General features: G+C 38.2%; 1 protein-coding gene across 1 annotated transcript; it reads left to right on the top strand.

Annotated features, from left to right (window-relative positions):
* Window positions 1-14,175: 14,175 nt before the first annotated feature.
* Window positions 14,176-14,730, top strand: LOC114290577 (uncharacterized). The gene has a single exon (XM_028234508.2). The coding sequence runs from the start codon at window positions 14,176-14,178 to the stop codon at window positions 14,728-14,730; it is 555 nt and encodes a 184-aa protein (XP_028090309.2).
* Window positions 14,731-15,278: the final 548 nt, after the last annotated feature.

Below are 15,278 nucleotides of genomic sequence, written 5' to 3'. Positions count from 1 at the left end.
TGATAGCAAGTTGTGATGCCCTCAAAATATTATATAAATCATTCATTCACGAGATCTATAGACATAATATAAATGTTATATTTTCATTCATCAGAGTTAATATTACAAGAGATATCACATGCCTTACATTTTCATAAATGTTCATCTTGAAACTATAGCATGTAACTCTAATTGAGAACAACAAGATAAATGCCCTAAGGGCTTAAATTTTTCCAAGACTTCGCTTGGTTACAACAGAAGAAGAGTCTAGTCTCTATACAAGTAAAGCCCTCAGCTTGAATAAACATTCAATCACAAAAAAAAAAAAAAAAAAAACGAAATCACAAAAGTAGAGCCTTCAGCCCCTAAGACTCCTAAGCTATATCCTTGGAAGTGGTATGTCACCTATACCTGAAAATGGTTTCCCAAATAGAGTGAGTGTAGACGTCCCTGAACGTCCCAGGAGGGAGAACCCCCGTTCTGTTCGTTTTGGGCTCACTACAATTCAGGACTCTCAAATTGTCACGGTTCTTAATCTGAACCAAAGAGTCCAAATCCGGCAAATCGTTTTGAAAAACAAATTTTTGTAAAGAAGTGCCAAACATGGACTGCTTTGCTAGATACAGAGTCGCCACCTAAATATTTTATTTTGGGAGAATTTAGGAAACCCTGACTCGTTTGCCTATGGCCACGTGTCCGTCATCACCAGAGTTGCCTTGGCTCGGGAACTTGGGTACGATTGGGAAAGGTCAGCTATGAGCACCCCCTCTCGCCCGATCCGAAGATCGGCCTCTACTAACCATGATATCTTGTTTTGAAAACATTATGCGTTCTTATTCCGGTTATTAGCCTAGATTTACTATGTGATGCGCATAGCGCAAAAGTATAGACTGGATCGCCTAAATTGGAACAAAACATTTCATGTTTGTTTTGAAAATGGTCTGCTACTCGTAAGTAGGCTAAAATGCAGATTTTGTCACCATCGGGTGGGCTTAGAAAACATGGTTTTGCCACTATCTAGTGGGCTTAAAACTCACTGTTTTAATGCATTATTCCAATTCAGGTAATTCAACCTCCACCCACAAGCATCCAAGCAGTTATATCATATAAGCAAATAGCCTCATGGTAAACATGCTGTTATGGCAACACTCACACGCATGCAATGATGCTAAAGCAAAAAGACTTACAGAGTACTCCAAGCCAAAACAAAAGCTATGTTAGAAATCCATGCATGGTCCTAATTATATAGAAATGCCTAATGTAACACATGCAGGAATGCAACTACAATAGGCTCGGCTATTCTAAAATGACATGTGAAATGCTACAGCTAACACATATTCAATTTGGGATTGAAATACAAATGCAGTTAGTATGATGCGCCGAGCCCGGTGCATGCAAAACGAATGAATATTGCAAACATGCTATCATAAGTATGCTAATTGAAACATGCCCTAAACTAACCATCAAAAGCTAGTAAATAAAAGGGAAGAAAGACGTGGGGTTGGAAGACACACACACACTCACGCACACTTATTACACAATTGCCCTTGCTCGGAGGGTCCGAATAATATTACACAACCAAATGAATACTACTAAATTAATTTTTATAGAACTCCTAATTAATTAATGAATTAAATATAGAAGGAAGATGGCCGCAGCCCTGCCTCGGAATGCGCGAATGGTGCATGCTTGACTCGTCTCGCCCGGAAACCTGTACCATGCCACTGTTGCCTCTGTTTACACTGCCTTGCTCCTCTGAAAATTTTTACGAGTCCCAAGGATGCTTCTCTGAACACTGAGGAGCATCACTGACCAAGTGGGAACATCATTGGCCAAAGGGAATAGTCATCGACCATTGGTTTAACTATCGGCTAATTGTACTTGGTCGGTCGGCACAATAAGTAGTCGGTCGGCCAAATGTTCATGTAGAAATCTGTTTTGACAGCAGTAGAGGATAGACAGTGTATGGTATGGGATTTTCAAGTAAATGTGTGCGTGGCCGCACTCCCTATCATGCAATGGACTCAAGGGAGCGTGGCTCTCGACCCTCGGGCCATCAATTATGCATTTTGATACATAATGGCCTAAGAAGCCAAGCTTGCCACTCAATGTAAAATGCATGCAACAAAAGAGATGAGTGCCTTACACCCTATCATGCTTGAGATTAAGGGCATTGGCAACCGAGGAGTGAGACGTGTTTCGTCACTTCAAGTACGAACACTTCTCAATCCTCACGCTTGGTTTGACACCCCAAACTAAGCAAAATGTAATGTGATGTATGCCATATACAATGCAAAGTAATGCACCTAATGCAATGCCATGCTACCTATTCATGCAAGCTAAACATGAACATATCAAGCATGCAACAAGACTAAAGTATGCATAGATCATGGTCAAATCATGCTAAGGAATGGATGCAAAACAAAGGTGGATTCAAGACCAACAAGAAGGCATTGTACCACAACCACCTCAACCACTCATGGCATGGGCTACACAACCAAAAATAGAGTTTCAACATGCAAAATAAGCCCCCAAAACCCACTGATATGGCAGCCTAAAGCTTTAAACCAAGAGGCATGCATTAAGACCTATTTCAAGGTATAAAAGAACAACACTTCAAGGCATGAAAGGGATGATGAATGCAGGCATACAAGCATGGATTAGGGGCTGAAATGACATGCGAAATGACTCCAAATCATTGAAACAACCCAACTAAAGCATGCTAATGACTAACACACTCAAGGCTCACAAGCCAAAATACAAAGGGGCTATACCAAACATGGTAAATATGATCAAATAAGCTCCCAACAGACCTTAAGCATGGTAAGACATGGCTAAGAACTTCACAAAGTTAGGCCAAAACATGAGAGCATAGTAGGTTAAATGCATGATGCACTTCTAGGCATAACAGGGGAATACAAAGCAAGTATATTATGCATGCAAGGGACCTTTAATTTGACCAAAAACAGAGGCATAATATGACCCAATAACACCAAAAAACCTCTAGAATGAAGCCAAGAACAACTAATCATACATGCTACCCTTATGGGCCAAAAATGCAAACAAAAGAGAGACCAAGGGAGAGAGGTGTCCCTTCCCTATGAAATACTTCAAAACCCCTTCTTCACCACTGAAAATCCATTGGATTTTAGTGGTGAGAAGGCCAACACACAAAAGTCCCCAAAGCTTATTAAAGAGAGCACAAAAAGGGCCAAACAAGGCCTAAGAGGGGGAGATCGACCCCAAACAACAAAATGACCTTAATGAAGTATCTTACGCATGCAAATACAAGAATTTTTTTAGTTATACATGAGGCTCAAATCAGTATGCAAAGCAGGTCAAAAGCTGGTGCAAGATTGGGGAATTTAAAGCAAAAGTGTTACCCTTGAAGAACACCTCAAGAACAGCAAGTCCAGCCACCTTCTTCTGATCAAAACCAGCTCAAAATCTCAAGAATAAACCCTCAACACCTCCCAAAGTCGAAGTATGGTGTAAGGGTGTGTGTCTTAGTGCAAAAGTAAAAACAAATCACCCTTTTAGGCCCACAAACACACACAAATGAAGAGAGAGAGAGAGAGAGAGATATAGAGAGAGAAGATGTATGTATCAGAACATATATGTTCTAGGTCTGATTTTACTAAACCAAAACCAAGGAGAGGGTTTGTCTCCTTATATAGACCCTCAAAGGTGCTAAGCTTCCAAGAGAAGCTAAGTAAAAGGATCAAGGCTTCTTCAAGAAGCCAAGGCAAAGGGGCCAAGGCTTCCTGAGGAAGCTGAGGCAGGGTTCAAGCTTCTTGAGGAAGCTAAGACAAAGGTCCAAGCTTTCTCAAGAAGCTAGACCAAAAGGGTGCAAAAGGGGCAAAACAGCCACAGATGTGCACGGGGGCAAGGTTTGTGCATTCCAGCTAGCACAGCTGGAATACACCATGCCTGAAAAAGGCAAAAAGGTGGTACCAGCCAGAAAAGGAGGCCATCGGCCACACAAAATGCCGACCGGCCAATGGACTATTTCACCAATGGCCGGTAGCCTCAAAACACGGCCGGTGGCCTCAAGCCATGGCCGGTGGGTATCAGGGGTAGCTAGCAAGCTACTCTCTACCCTTAGGTGCAAAAACAAACAAGTCCTTGGTGTAAAACCAAGCACAGAACAAGCAAGTCGAGAGATCCTAAGGCAAGGCGCGTAGCCAAGACCTCCGGGAACTCAAAACAAACACGAACATGGATGATCACCGAATGTTCAAGCGGTGACGTCCAAGTCTTGAGGATGGTCAAAAATGGGGTGTCTACAGTGAGCCAAAGCCCAGTAGAGATATACTAAACAATATATGAGAATTAACTAAAATATGAGCATCAGATAAATGTGTAACATTCTTAACCAACACATGTTCTTTTCAAGGTCATTCCATATAGATAGCCAATATCTCAACTCATTTCCATTCTTCTATTTCGGGTAAATCAATTAACTAAATTCATTCTTATCAAAACAACCAATATGAGACTATAACTCATTGGTTCACAATTCAATACATTCATCAATCCAAAACTTCTATTTCTTGCCATTTTACGGAACCACGTCCGAGGGAATCGGCACCCATAAATATATAAAATTTCAGGACTTTCACCCTAGACACTCCGACCAACTTAATTCTCAATGGAGTCCATCCCCTATCACCTCTCACATAATGAAGTACATCCCCTATCTCCTCCCAAACAATGATACATATACAATGTATTTAAACACTTTGTCATATACAATGACTAATCAAAACACATATTCTATGGCATAATCAAACCGTCATATTCAATGACATAATTCAATTGATTAACTTCAATCCTCCTAATTCTCATGCAAATTCTATAACAATCATAACTATCCTCCACCAATAGCCCAAAATAGGTATATTTAAACAGATACATAAATCTATCAAAAGATAATTTATCAAATTCCATAGGTGAATGATTTATCAAATCCAACCACACCCTTTTATTTACACATCCTCCCAATTTCATATTTCCCATACCAATTTCATTATTCAAACAAAATAGTTATTTAATTCAAATTAGGGCAATCTTCCCCCTTTCACAAATATAACACCCAAGACCAAATTTTACCAATTATACCCAAGCAATATCATGTTCAAGGCCTTTTATACACATATGGTACCAAATATGGAAAACCCCTCTTTCAAATATCAAAACCCTAACCTTAACTTCGCCAAAATCTTCCCAAATCCCACCATTTATACAAAATGAAAAATATCTAGGTTAAAGCTCATATTAAAGAGTAGAATATCCCTACCTCAAATGTAGTGGTCAACAAGGAAGAAGGAGAAACTTGAAGACGTCCAAAACTCAAACTTTTTTAGATCAAAAAGAAGCCCACACAAAACTCTATCTTTTTAACAAAGGAAGTAGGGTAAAGAGACCCAAGATCATGGAGTATTTGTAGAGAAAGTGTGTTTTTTTAGAGAGAGAGACAACTAAATTAGGGTTTTGAGTGAAAACGAGACCAAAAAGTGATATAAAATCACGCTGCTGCGAACTGATATACGCAGTCCTCGCTCGAGCGACCAGACACAACGGTGATCTCGCTCGAGTGCAAGAAGCGTTGCTCGAGCGTGGAATGCAAAGCTTCAAGTTTACCACCAACGCAGACGCACACTCGAGCACAAAAAGTCTCGCTCGAGTGAAGAAACAATTTCACAAGGTTCACTCAAGCGCAAGAAGTAGATTACACAAGGCTCGCTCGAGCGCAAGAAACCTTGCTCGAGCTAAGAAACCAAAATCTGGGCAACAACATTCTAGACCAACTAACAACCAACCTGTTCCAAAAATGCCCAGCATAATCCAAAACTCAATTACCAAGAGTCAAAAGAGAATAACAAGACAAGGATATGATATTCCACCACGGAACCCAAGTCCGGGACATAAAGAAGGTCGGGGCAAAACCGGGACCGCTATACACCCATCCTCCACTAGACAGCCCCATTGTTGCCACTCTTCTATCACCATCTATTAAAAAAATATCAACCAAGTAAACAATTTGGTCGAAATCATTAGTCTAACTCATGCACAATTCAACTAAACTCGTCTATTAAAGGGAGAATTACTTAATAGTGGGATAAAGAAAAAAAAATTATAAAAATATAAAGAGTTCAAGTGATTCTGTAGTAGAGTGTAAGTGAAAAACGGTGTGTAAGTCTCATTTGCACCCCTTTACAACCCTTTATGTTTGTATATTTTCTTTTTCTTTGTCAAATTGTTAAGTAATTCCCTATTTATTAAATGGGCGGTTATTAATTAAATTATTTCAGATATATAACCCGTTCAAAACCACCCATTTGCAACTCTTTTGCCTCTAAAAATGAAAATTTTGTTGTGAAAAATATTAGGATACCAATTATTGTTATCACAGGATTCGCCACTAACAGATCGTCTTAAAAAATCGAAAAATAATCTTTAACGATAAATTTTTTTAAATGTTGCTAATAAATACATTTTTAGAGATAATAATTTCATGCAAAAAAGATTTACTTTTTGGGACGAAAATTTTAATCTCAAAAAGTTATAATTCATTACTAAATGTCAAAGTTTGTAACTAAAAATACAATATTTGGCAACTAAGATATTTCATCCTTAAAAATTAGTTTCATTTATAAATTTTTTGTCTCTAAAACTTTAATTTTCCTGTGTTTCTATCTATAGTTAAATTTCTACAACATACCGATACCCTTCATTGATGCACCTCATTGACACCTAAATACTCTTTTAATTACCACTTAAATTACTACTTGAATCTATGGTAATGGTTTATTTTTTACTTGAAACTAAAATAGAATGCATCTTGATATCAAATAGAACCAAAATTTACAAAATAAATAAATAAATAAATAAATTCAAAAATACATTATATATCTTAGAATTTTTATAATAGAACATGCTAGTGTCACTATAGGAAAGTACACTTTTACCGACTAAAATTTATAAGAAAGAGATAGAAGAAAAGATGTGATTAAATTATCGAAAACTAGGTCTACAATAGCCAAATAGCCCTGTAAAATTATAATAAAAAAAATTAGAATTACAAATATTAAACATTTAAATAAAAATAAGAATTCTATTATATTTTGAATTTTAGTTAAAATTTTCTAATTTCAAAGCCAATCAATCCAGGATAGCAGGCACTCGAACAAGTAGGCACGTTCCGCTCTTCTGTCCAATGGAATTCCACTTTACTCATTATATATGTGCCATTATTTATTTTTACTTTTTTTTTATGTCATAGATATATTAAATTCAGTACTAATTTTGGTAGTTTAGATCTAAGTTTGCTTGAAATTTCGAATTTTGGCTTGCGGGTCATCTGGTCGGTCGTCTAACAATAAGGTGAAAGCCTTGGTCAACAAGGGTGACAATCATGGTAAAAAAATGTTTCATCGGTAGTTCGAGTGGTCATCCGAGTGCTCGACTGGTAAGAAGATGAAAGTCGCGGTCGACAAGGGTGACAACCGCGGTATGCAAGTGTTTCATCAGTCGTCCGGGTGGTCGTTCCAAGCAGTCGACAGGCAAACACAAATTGGGATTCTCAGAAAAATTCAATTTCGAGCTACCAATTATTTTCTTATTAAATTAATGTCACTCTTTTAATAATTATTTAAATTTGAATCATTACAAAATTTACTTGTTAATGAACTTGGGACTTTTGACAAATATTTAAAAGTAATCTTTCAACAAATGTTTGAATTTAAATCTTAAAATAAAGCATGCACATATTTTTCTTATATGTTTTTTACAAAAAATTGTTGTAGTAAATAATATAAAAAAATTTCCAAACATAGTCCAGTATCTCACATCTCAAGTTCAATCCCAAAAAATAAAATACTCAAAATCTCAACACGAGCAAGGTATGTCAATATAACGTCAAGCGTTTGGAAAATGATTTTATAAATCTTATTTGTTGCTATTTTTTTAGCATTAATTAAGGTAAGACTCCAGAGTTAATTGTTCAAGTGTCGGTTCATGTTTAATGTCACATAGTGAATAACATCATTTATTTAGTCGCTCAAAATTATTTCTGGATGAATGAGAATTCAATGCACATTTGAGTTTCGTGAAAATGGAAGTGGGTTTCTACACATTTGTGAAATGTGTTTGTCCCACATAGGAAAAGCTTGAGGTTTTTTTATGAGTATATAAACTCTAAGTGGACACACTTGGGGTATGCCTGACGGGGCACCCAAAATTTTGTAAGGAGGAAAGTTGTAAACAAAGTGAGTTTGACCCAAATCCACCACACAAGCCGCCAACTGACAAGGCTCGGGTGGGGGTTATTGGTCGAGTCAGCCGATATTATATTTTTTGGACAAAATTCATTTGAATTTTTTCAAAATTTCTTGCGGGAAAATTCAAATTTCGGATTCATTTTCATTCTGTTTTTGCCCCAAAATTCAAATTTGAATTTGAATTTTCCAGTCGCCTCATTTCTGACCGATTGTCTTTTTCGGTCATACCTTTACGGCCATATCCGAATAGCCATGAAGGCTTCCCGAATAGGTGCGAGTGCGACTATAAATAGCCTTCACTATTTCCTCAATAACTTATTCAATTCACATATGTCTTTTCTTATTTTCATTTATTCATTTTCATGTTTTTGCTCTCCTTCATTCTGTATATATTTTGCAAGTTACATTTTAGGAAGAGACTGTGAGAAAGAGAGAGTTCAACATAGGTTTGGTTAGCCAGGCTTGATTTTGTAGTGCTGCAAAATCAAGATATAGTCGATGCATCTTAGAAAGTAGATGCCGGTAAATCTCGAAACCCCAGAGCGAGGGTGAAATCTACTTTACGAAAATTGTGTCCAATACAAGTCTCGACTTAAAGTTCTACAATTTTAAAGCACTATAAGCATTAAATTTGGAATTTAATTTTCACAATTATTTTTTGAACTCAATGGATGGGTGGCTAAGGTTATTGCCTCCACATCTATGTGGACGTGTAACAATTACATAATGAAAATAAAAGCTAGAATTAATGAAAAGCAAAAGGACAAGGGCACAGATGCTAAGGATTCACCTCTTAAAGAGGGTAAGCCTTTCTTGTTCACAAACTCTCCTCTAAGGTTCCTCAAGAGCTTCTAAGGGTGTTCTATAATGTCCACCATCCTTTGTCCAGAGCTTAGGATCAAGCTTTAATGGAGAAATTAGTGTTAAGGTTGAACGTGGTAGATGTGAGACAAGGAATGAAGGACAGAGTTCTCAAGCCTTGTTATCCTTGGGCAAGTTTTTTTTTCCAACCCTTTGAAAAGAGCTGGCGAGCTCTATATATAGAGCTTTATATACCGTGATATCTAGGTCGGGCTAAATTAGACCCTTGTTGTCAGTCGTGCTATGGATTAGAAGACTACATGGCTTGGGCCATGCAAAGGAGTTCAAACCGGTCAAAGGTGTTTCTTGGATTGACCAGGCAAACTTGGTCCAAGACGTGTGATTGGACCAAGCTATCAAAGAACATAATTAGACGATTAAGTGAAGTTTGGTGCATGGTGTTGACCAAACTAGATGAAGTGTCATGCAACGTTTTTATGGCGACGCACTGCGTTCGGTTTGCATGGCATTGTGCATTGCCCGTTTGTCTCAAGAGCTAGCAAGGTTAAAAGTAGTACGGTTTCTCAGTTGAAAGCCATGCAAAGAGTTGTACTATTTTTTATGATTGCCAGCAATGGTGTTAAAGGACGGGCATTATCCTTTAAAAAGATGATTCCTGTGGGATTTTTGGATTAGGAATTAGAGTCCTACTAGGAGTTGGCCATATGAAACTTATAAAAGCTCAAAGTTAACCTAATATCAAGTATTGCAATTTTAGTTTTCGAATTCACAGAGCTTTTTTTCCTTGTTGATCCTATTCGCTAACTTAGGCATCGAAGGGGTCTTCGGCACATACCCGTTAGCTAGCTCATGTTTTTGTGATTTTAGGCCATACAATGATGTTTAGAGGAGTGTAAGCTTGATCAATAGAATTATACAAGTACCGAATATTTTGTGCTCCTAAAATTGGTGTTGTTTGTAGGAATTTTTCATAGAACAAACCTTTTTATTTAGCTTCCATAGACAACTTCTATGGAAAATAATGAAGATCCACTATTCTCTGCTGTCGATAGCGAAACACCAGAGGCTAACAGAGGGCACAAAGATTTTCCCTATGTCCTGCCCATGGATGATCTCGATCCTCAAAGGAGAAACCCCCCCACAAAGGCACGTGAGAAAAGCATGGTTTGTGCCCTTACCTGAAGCCCAGAAAGGCAAAAACAAAGAACTAATGCTCACATTTTGGAAGATTGAGTGAGGAAGCAAGATGAAAAAATCGGGAGGATGGCGATGGATATGAAGATTCTAAAGCGTCAGGTGAAGGGCAAAGGTGTCACTGGATGGAAACCCGCACCAAGCGTACTCAATCTCATCGCTCTGGAAGCTAGGATGGGCCCACCACACCTGAACCTTTTGAGAGTAGAAGCCTTAGGACAGGCGACTCAATCAAGGACAGTAAGATCTCGATCGCGTCATTCCAAGTCTAAGAGGACAAGGTCAGACAGATCATACTCTGATGGGAGTAGCTATCGACCCTCACATACACATCAAACTTCTTCACATACACATCAAACTTCTTCCCACTATTCGGAGGACTTGCAGTCTATTCTCAAGGAAAAGGAGCAAAGAAGGGAAGTAGCATAAGTGAATGATCCTTAAAGGGTGTCAGTTTTGCATTTAATTTTAGCTCCTAAGACGCATAGAAGCGTCGAGGTGGGGATGCCAGTGCCACGCGTTGCTTATGACCCATCAAATAAGGTGCTGGCAAAGCTATAAAGTGCGCCGTTCACATCGAAGATTGAGAATGCACAACTTCGCATGGGTTTCAACCAACCAAAATTTCCTATCTATAATGGGAAGTTGGACCCTTACATGCATCTTAGCCATTTTAGACAAGTCATGATTATTCATAGGAGAAACAATGCCTTGATGTGCATATTGTTTCTGTCAAGCCTAGGAGATTTGGGCTTGACGTGGTTCGAGAGGTTTCCTAAAGGTAGTATAGCTTCCTAAGCACAATTTACGAATGCATTTGTTACCTGATTCAAAAAAATAAAAAAAATAAAAAAAACACTAAGATACCTATGGAGGTTGATCAACTGCTGTAATGCCCCTAAATAAATAACGTCAAGATTGGTCTAATTAATTCAATCAATCATAATAGACTTAACTCAATTGATCAAATCTCTATATTTGTATTTCATTTAAATGAGAGATTTACAAAAAGGGCTCCACATGCAATACATATTCAATCCTCTTAGGCTATGTTTGGTTGGGGGATTTGGGAAGGGATTTGGAAAGGAAAATGAAAAATGTAGGTGAAATTTGATTAAAATATACTTAAATTTCACCTAGTTTCACACACCTTTTCCATTTTCCTTTCCAAATCCCTTCCCAAATCCCTCAACCAAACACAGCGTTAAAGTTTGAATCCATAGTATGTAAGACAGTTAAAAATGAAGAAAATAATAACAAAAGAATGCCTCATTGGTTACAAGTTCCAAGGCTTAGGCCTAGTTACACGAAAATTGGTTATCAAACCCGCAAAAGTAAAGCCCTTTGCTTGTCAAAAGAACTAACAAAAGAAAGAGACTCATGCTCTCCAAAGATTTCCCATGCCCTTAGTTAGGCTGGATCACTACACCCTTTCCTACACAAATCCACTAGGGGTGAGCACAAAACCCAGTAGAAATATCTTCACAAAGTATATATGTTTAAGTAGTCGTATATACATGAACACAACACCGTCCCATGCTACAAAATCACAACTTTTATTCCTTTGAAAATTATATGCAATGATCTTTTAAAGATACTCCATTCTCTCAATAAATTCCAAAATTTAAATATAGGGTGGTAAATATGACTCAGGTAATTCCTAGGTTGGTGTTTGCATGTAGGCATAACAAGCACTACCAATCCTCTACTTTACCGACTTCTAATCGGAAGGCACGTGGTATCTCATCCACACGTGTTTTCGGTCTTTCATCCTGGACACTCAAGCCAACTTAAACAATACTATCTACACCCCCTATCCAAACTTATTAAACGTATTTACCCCCAAAATATTTCAAGATTTTCAATGGTTTTTCTAAAACAATAAATCAATTCACAAGGCATAGCCATAATAAACAATATTCAAAGTTATGCAAAATGAATGAAATAAGATGCAATTATAAAACTTCACTGTAACATTCTACAATTCTCAACTTTTGTTCAATATGACATTCGATACATTCCTCCATTTCTCAAATCATAACCAAAGTCCATACCTATGTGACATATGATATCATTTCATATTCACAATCAATATTAATTTTTAATTCACAGTCCAAGCATAGACAATTCATGCTATTTAATAATTTCACGAAACAACTCATCCATTTCACGTATATCTCAAACAACACAATGACCTGTGGAAATTCATTATTTCTTTGAAGAGATTTCTAATAATTTCATAAGTCTTTCAAAAAAATCCATTTTTCTCCAAAAAAATTTTCCCAAAAACTAGGGTTTTATTCAAAAAAGGATTTTTCCTCCATTTTTCAAAGATATTCCTCCTCCACATATTTCCAAATGTTCATGAGTTCACAAAGCAATTTATTTTCAACCATATCATAAGAAAATCATTTCTTTCAACATTTCTAAAACCCAACACTTCAAATCTCAAACCCTCAATTTCGATAATCATCCTAAAACAAGCAAGACATGCTAAAATCATATATGTAACTCAAAAAAACTCCCTGCTTGAAATTTTAGAAAGAAATACGAGAAAAGCTTCAAAATTGATGGTGTTAAAATCTGATCTCCGCCACACACAACGTAGCCCTTGATGAGCTCTCCAATATTAATGAAGACACAATGGTCAAAGATCCAATAGATTTGGAGTGATCAAAGAATTTCTTAGGGTTGGTGGATGTAGTCTAGAGAGAGATGAGAGAAAATAGGGAAAAGTGAAAGGTAGAGAGAGTGTGAAGTGAAAAGTGAAGGCAAGAAAGTATATGGTTCGAGTTTTAAGTGATTAGACACAAATCTCAAAACTGACTTCAAATATACCACTCGAACGATGAAACTTGCACTTGAGCGATGAATTCAAATTCTGAGAATCTCTCTCCTATGTAAAGAAATCACTTGAGTAGTGAAACCTTCGCTCGAGCAGTGAAGGCACACTCCCAGTATTTCAGACTTTAGAACCAAGAACTGTAAGAATGACATGACCACTCGAGCGGTCTTAACTCAGAAGTGAGACCAAACAACCTTAGAGCATTCTCAACCTTCCCGAATTCACTCTAGCACCCAACGATGGAAATTGACACCACAGAACACACTACGATGTATATAAACAACCATAAGGAGAAGAATAGGTAACAACACGAGATTCAAAGTGTTCAACTATAACAAGGACAATTAAAGGAGACAGAAATTTCAAATTAATATACTTAAATTACTTTAAAGGAACTCAGGACATCACAACTGTTGGCCATTAACATGGGTGACCAGGAATCATTGAAGTCATACAACAACAAATATTGGGAGATATTCAATGAAATTGGTGAATGTCCTACCAACCTGGATATCGCCTAATATAAACGCGATCTACCAGTTGGAGCCTGACCACGGGGTCACTGATAAAAAGGGTCCACCAATATATCAAGGTGGAAAAAGATGTCACCTAGGCAAAGGCAAAGACCAACACAACAGTAGTGCCGGACAAAAAAACTACTACCAAAGTTAACACAACTGGCAAGAATGAAAAGCAAGGCTACATGAGCAATGATAACAACCAGGGAGGCCCAACCCGAGGCCCAACCCTGACTGGTGAAGAGAACAAGGTGAGGAAATTAAAGGTCCACACCGTTAGCACTACGGTGTTCAAGAAACCCATCTACCACATCCTTAACAAAATTTGTGATGAGCCATTTGTCCGATAGCTAGTTAAGTTTGACGAAACACAAAGGGGCTATGATGAGAGGTATCGATGCACCTACCATGATGAGAAGGGACACTAAATAGAGGATTGCATGCCAGTGAAACAACACTTAGAGGGATTGGTGGCTGCGAGCCACCTAGACTATTATATTGAAAGTGGAGCTCGCCAGCTACTCAAGACAAGAACATGGTAGACGGAATGACACTTGATGGTCCACCTCAAGGTGTGATTAACGTAATCCATGGGATCACCGAGCCTAACCAATTTTGTCAGCTTAGGGAAATGATAAAGAAGGCCAAGCACATGAAAGAGGTATTCAGTGTTCAACCAACGTTCAAGAAGGGGAAGACAAAGGCTAGGAATGTGATTTCATTGACTAACAAAGATTTAATAGGGTTGCAGAACCCCCATAACGATGTGCTAGTGGTTACTTTGGTCTTTAAGAATTTTGACATTAAGAGGATTTTGATCGACCAGGGCGGCTTATGCGAGATCAGATATTATGACACTTTTAACCTGTTGAAGTTAGATAAAGGAGACTTAGTTCCGGCCATGACTCCTTTGGTGGGCTTTAACTCTATGACTGAATGGCTAGTTGACAAGATCAATTTGCCAGTCAAAGAGGGCTCGGTGGTCAAGCAAGTAGAGTTTTGTGCTTTAAAGCTCCTTTCCACTTACCGCATTATTCTTAGAAGAGTATGGTTGCACGCCATGCGAGCCATAACATCGACAAAGCATTAGGGAGTGTAGTTTCCAAATGAAGCTGGGGTAATCCAAGAGGTCTTAAGAGATCAGATCATGTCAAAGTAGTGCTTTGTCATAGTGAATGGTAATCGCCCTGCCAAAAGATTCATTTAGATGGTAGAAGAGCCGAAGAACAAGGAGATGTTTCAGAATGTTGGCAAGAAGGCTGGGCAGAAGGTCATAGAAGGGCTTGTGGAGGCAAGGGTTGTGTAGACACCCCATTTTTGACTGCCCTTAAGACTTGGATGCCTCAGGTTGATGACCCAATGATAAAATACTATGTTATACATACGCTCAATTTTCTAAGCAAGAAGCCTCGGTTCTTGAGTTTCAGAGCCTCAAACCTTGCACCACCTTTGGACAAAAACCTAATTTTTTCCAAGCCTGACCACCTAGAGGCCTGCTGGCCAACAAGTGGTCGATTGGCCAAAAATTAGTGGCCAGCCGTCCCCCACTTGGCTGGCTGGCCGGCCGGCCAGGTTTCTCAACTGGCAGATACTTTGCTGCCAACTGTTCCCCCATGTGCATACACTGCACCAGCTAGC

Source organism: Camellia sinensis, chromosome 13 (genome assembly GCF_055761805.1).
Source record: "Camellia sinensis isolate YWXY chromosome 13, ASM5576180v1, whole genome shotgun sequence".
NCBI classification, from domain to species: Eukaryota; Viridiplantae; Streptophyta; class Magnoliopsida; order Ericales; family Theaceae; genus Camellia; species Camellia sinensis.
This window is presented reverse-complemented; position numbering and strand designations above follow the sequence as displayed.

What these genes read in the sequence shown, in the direction of transcription:
- LOC114290577 (XM_028234508.2), top strand. Translation starts at nt 14,176, where the DNA reads ATGGTAGACGGAATGACACTTGATGGTCCACCTCAAGGTGTGATTAAC.